Source organism: Rhincodon typus, chromosome 46 (genome assembly GCF_021869965.1).
Source record: "Rhincodon typus isolate 14 chromosome 46, sRhiTyp1.1, whole genome shotgun sequence".
Taxonomy (NCBI): domain Eukaryota; kingdom Metazoa; phylum Chordata; class Chondrichthyes; order Orectolobiformes; family Rhincodontidae; genus Rhincodon; species Rhincodon typus.
The window spans coordinates 10,030,425-10,035,864 of record NC_063377.1 but is presented as its reverse complement, the minus strand read 5'-3'; the positions used below and the strand labels follow the sequence as shown (position 1 = coordinate 10,035,864).

Below are 5,440 nucleotides of genomic sequence, written 5' to 3'. Positions count from 1 at the left end.
GGCTACCAGCAGTCCCAGCCCTCCCAGCAGCAAGGCTACCAGCAGTCTCCGAAAACCAGCCTATCCCAGCGGCAGCAACAGCCCACATCACCTTGTGTTCAATCAGACACCAACCCTGGGAGTGTGAGTATTTGCTTTTTGTTTAAGTTTCTTTGGGATTTGGGCGCCACTGACTAGACCAGCAGTCAGTGCCCTTCCCCAGTTGATTGGACTGAGCACTGGGCCCTGACCTGTGGAGGAGGTAGGACATGGTGGAGAATAGTTAGTAAACCGAGGGAGCTTGAGCTTCCGAAATGAAGGTATTGATGTTGGTAAGCGTGGACTCATCAGGATATTTTGCAAGAAAACAAATTAAAGGTGAAAGTCAACACAGAGAGAAACTGAAATAGACCTCGAAAGCAAGCGTGACTATATTATTCTTAAGGATGTGAATGTGTTGCTCAGCATGCCAAGACAACCTTACTGGATAACAAGCTGAAAAAGAGCTGTCACGCAATCCACATGATAGGGGTTTCCACACACTGTGTTAGTGAATGGGGGCGGTTTCCACACGCTGTGTTAGTGAATGGGAGGGGTTTCCACACACTGTGTTAGTGAATGGGAGGGGTTTCCACACGCTGTGTTAGTGAATGGGAGGGGTTTCCACACACTGTGTTAGTGAATGGGAAGGGCTTCCACACGCTGTGTTAGTGAATGGGAAGGGCTTCCACACTGTGTTAGTGTAAGTAATGTGCCTTTACTGCCTTCTCCTTGTTGTGCACACCATGAGCAGCCCAAATGATTAGGTGGACAGCTGCAAGCAGTTGCGCCTACGTGCGCAGTGAAGGAATTAGCATGAGCACACAGGCGTTGCATATCAACAACAGCGCAGTGTCTACCTGCTCATTTGACCATGATAGCCCGTTCACCAATGTACCATTCCGAGAGGCCATTGACATCTGCCCTGCAGTACTGTATCATGGCGATGTCACTCACCATTTATTGCGTGAATCGGTGAATTTACAAAGTCAGCAACTCAACACAGTTGAGTTCAGTTGCAATAGCAGCGTGCGTGTCCAAAGAGATGGGGTCCCAACTCGACCCAGCTTTTACAGTTAACTTTCTTCAATTCCATGAGGAAAGGTGTCTTTGATGGAACGACATCTACCATTTATCATCAATGACATCCAACCTCATACCCCTTGCATCTTTCTGATGTGGAAATGATACATTCATGGTAAGTGCATTAAACGGCCGGCCTTATCAGCAACATTGTAGACAGCACCCAAGCCATTTGTTTACCATGCAAACCTGAGGCTGAAATAGGGTATGTCAAAGTTATCCTGCACATTAATAGCTACTGTCATTTCTCACCATATTATCACACAGACTGACGGATGGCCCAAAGGTGGTCATTCTTGTTCTTGAAAAGCACTCAGTCTATCTCCCATTACCCTGAATAGTGCCCAGTCTATCTCTGATTAACCTGAAAAGTATCTCAAAAAAGTTTGAGCAACAGGTAAATCTCCCCGTTGTGTACTAGAACAACGCAGTAGCAACACAAGTGGTGTTCACCACAAAGAGGATGCTGCCTTCAAGCTAAAAAAATGGTCTGCTTATCTCACAGATGTAATATGGTATAAGGATTTCAGTGCCAGTATGATGCCAAGTACTTGGACCATATATCCTAAAGATTGGAGGATCACATCAAACATGCCCCTTAGACTGTTCAGAGCAACTAAGATGCTAATCATACTCAATCCAACGCTGCTTGCAAAATCTGTGACAATTCCTAACGTTAGATGAGATTCTGCAATTGGTTAACACCTGCTGGATAATCCCGAATGTGTGAAGGATTGCACTGAAGCATTGTCAGTCAGGCTATGAGAAGCTGCACATATTAATTCACAGGGCCTTGTTCTTTGCAGTGGGTGGGGGGTCGTGGGGGGGAGGTATTAGGGGGAACACTTAGTCCTGACCAATCTGAGTCAACCTTAAAATTCAAACAAAGCCTGACAAGTAACTTCCAATCGTCATGAAAGGGTGCATTCTCCGTGGCAACGCTCTTACCCTTTAAATCCACTTGCCAACCAATCAGCACTTTTGTTCATGCAGTCGGTCTTCTCTTTGAATTGGCATTCTTGCAAAAGATCCTGATCAGAGCCAGATGAGAAACTGCAAAGTGTTGATCCTGACTTGTGGGAGCTGGAAGCAAAGGTGATGAATGATTTCAAAATGAGAAAGGTTGGTTGCCTGAAGGAATTGAAACTCGCAGTGTAGGGATGGGGACTGACTCGATTGAACTAAAGAGGGGCAGCATAGACTCGGTGGTCCAAATGGCCATCTCCGTGCTGTAACAACGCTGGTTTTTGGTGAGACTTCACCAGGAATATTGTAAACAGTTTCTGTGCCCAACTCAAAGTAAGGAGACCATCCAGGGAGCATTGCTTCTTTAGTGAAAGCGTTGTACTCTGATGAGAGAATCCATATGTTGGATATTACTCCCTTAACTTCAGAACACAGAGAGGTGTTTCGATGAGTTTTGCCCCCTGCCACCTACACACAGTTGACTGGGGAACCAAGCACATGGGTGAGCAGGCATGTGATCAAGGCCATTTCAGATTCTGATCAGGACAAAGGTCTTTAGTCCAAAGACTGGAATCATTGGAATTTATTTTTTTAATTCAGTTGAACGCATTGCTGGCTGGCCAGCGTTTATTGCCCGTCCCTAGTTGCCTTTGAACTGAATGGGTTGCTAGGCCATTTCAGAGGGCAGTTGAGAGTCAATCACATTGCTGTAGGTCTGGAGTCACATGTAGGCCAGACCAAGGAAGGATGGCAGATTTCCTTCCCTGAAGGACATTAGTGAACCAGATGGTTTTTCCAACAATCGACAATGATTTCAAGGTCATCAATAGATTCTTAATTCCTGATTATTACTGAATTTAACTTCCACAATTTACCACGGTGAGATTTGAACCCAGGTCCAGCTGAGTTTCTAGATTAATAGTCTAGAGATAATATCACACCTTCTGGATGATTGTGAATGCTCAGTCTATTTGAGTTGGAGGTGGGGCTTTGATCTCCAAGGGAAACAGGGTACAGGAAGAAACGTGGAATTAAAAGCAGATGATCATATAAAATGGTGGAGTAGGCTAGGAGGGCTGTTTGACAGCTTTGTGGTCAATCTGATGTCTGATTCTGACTGCTGAGACGGGTGGAGAGAGAGAGAGCAGCTTAGGCAGGTCAGAGCTTGAGGACAGAGTGATGGGGCTGTGAATGGGGACACACAGAGGGTGGAGTTGTACCCTGATCAGAAAGGGAACTGTACACCGATCCCGTTGTGCAGCAAAGTCATGAGTGCTGAAGCTTTGGCTGTTGTGTCAGTAAGTGGTGTCTACACTCTGACTTGCTCTTTCCTCACAGCGAACCTCGCTGCTGAAAAACTTCTTTGGAGATTCCTATTTTGAGCAGCAGCTCTCAAGCCAACCCACGAATGACCTGTCTCACCAGGTGAGTCTGAACTACTTCAGCATCCCTCCTCCACTAGCCCAGTACCTGAACTCAACTGTCCCTCCCCATTTATCTCTCCAACCTAGTCCACCCTCTCACTGACCTTGGGGACCTTCAACCCTCCTTCACCTTTCAACACTCTGCTGCCCTCCTCGTCTTTGGATATGTGTGTGACTGGGTAACCCATACCCAGGGAGGTGTGTGTGTGTGAGAGAGAGAGACTGGCTAACCCATACCCGGGGAGGTGTAGGTGTGTGTGTGTGTGTGTGTGAGAGACTGGGTAACCCATGTGGGTGTGTGTGTGTATGTGTGTGTGTGTATGTGTGTGTGTGTGAGAGAGAGAGAGACACTGGGTAACCATACCCGGGTGTGTGTGTGTGTGTGTGAGAGAGAGAGAGAGACTGGGTAACCTGTACCCGGGTGTGTGTGAGAGAGAGAGAGAGAGACTGGGTAACCTGTACCCGGGTGTGTGTGTGAGAGAGAGAGAGAGACTGGGTAACCTGTACCCGGGTGTGTGTGTGTGTGTGTGTGTGTGTGTGAGAGAGAGAGAGAGACTGGGTAACCTGTACCTGGGTGTGTGTGTGTGAGAGAGAGAGAGAGACTGGGTAACCTGTACCTGGGTGTGTGTGTGTGAGAGAGAGAGAGAGACTGGGTAACCTGTACCTGGGTATGTGTGTGTGTGTGAGAGAGAGAGAGAGAGAGACTGGGTAACCTATACCCGGGTGTGTGTGAGAGAGAGAGAGAGAGACTGGGTAACCTGTACCCGGGTGTGTGTGTGTGTGTGAGAGAGAGAGAGAGACACTGGGTAACCTGTACCCGGGTGTGTGTGTGTGAGAGAGAGAGACTGGGTAACCTGTACCCGGGTGTGTGTGTGAGAGAGAGAGAGAGAGACTGGGTAACCTATACCCGGGTGTGTGTGAGAGAGAGAGAGAGAGAGACACTGGGTAACCCATACCTGGAGTGTGTGTGTGTGTGTGAGAGACACACTGGGTAACCCATACCTGGGTATATGTGTGTGTGTGAGAGAGACTGGATAACCTGTACCCGAGTGTGTGCCTGTGTCTGTGTATGTGTGCCTGTGCGAGTGTGTGTGAGAGAGAGAGAGACTGGGTAACCCGTACCCCGGTCTTCTTGGGGGATCTGGCAACGTGTTGGTTCTGGGATAACTGTTGAATCTGAAGTTGACTATCTCTGTGTACAGACTGAAGCAACCTCACTGACTGGGAAAGCACTGTTTATTGTACACTTGTCCTTTCTCTCTATCTTTCCCTGTCTCCACACCACACCCTCCCGCCCCAGCTTGGGTCATGCAGCACGGACACTTTGGTTGCTAACATGCCAATGAACATGAACGCGTTGTGTGGAAACACCGGGAGCAGCAGTTTCACGCAGGCTGCAATGGTGGGCCTGGTAGACAGCAGCGAGAGCCTTCAGGACCCACAGCTTCTCAACAAGCAGAACATGTACTCCTCCAATCAAATGACTTCGATCCCCGATATCATTCTCACAGGTACTCCCAGAGCTCCGTCCCCTCCCTGCTTCTCACTGACTCAATTCCCCCAGACCTCTGTGTATTCCTCACTGCCTGAGTGGAGATATTTTATAAACAGCCTGCTTCAGCAATGTTATTACACACTCATGGAGCAAGCGAGACACGAGCTGTCCTCTCTGTCTGTCTGTCTGTCTCTCCCTCTGTCTGTCTGCTCTTCCGTATCAGTGTCTCTAAACCTGGAGCCAAACTATCCCTCCCTCTGCTCCTCACTGTCTGAACTTTGACTTCCTATCCTTGTCCTTTAGCCACACTCTTTGAAGATTAGTTTTGTTTCCATTGTTGTGGAGTTTGGTTCAGAGACTGAAGTTATCATCTGCACGGTTATTACCTGCCCGTCCGACTGTGCCCACTGCCTCACCGACACTGTCCCTGCCCGTCCGACTGTGCCCGCTGCCT

General features: G+C 48.2%; 1 protein-coding gene across 1 annotated transcript in view; it reads left to right on the top strand.

Annotated features, from left to right (window-relative positions):
* Window positions 1-5,440, top strand: part of LOC109926463 (CREB-regulated transcription coactivator 2-like) — a 21,814-nt gene that overhangs the window by 15,395 nt on the left and 979 nt on the right. The window contains exons 16-18 of the mRNA XM_048620321.1: window positions 1-123; window positions 3,406-3,492; window positions 4,792-5,002. The exon at window positions 1-123 is cut by the window's left edge and continues 336 nt beyond it. Of these exons, the coding sequence (XP_048476278.1) occupies window positions 1-123; window positions 3,406-3,492; window positions 4,792-5,002 (421 nt within the window). The remainder of the gene's footprint in view (window positions 124-3,405; window positions 3,493-4,791; window positions 5,003-5,440) is intronic.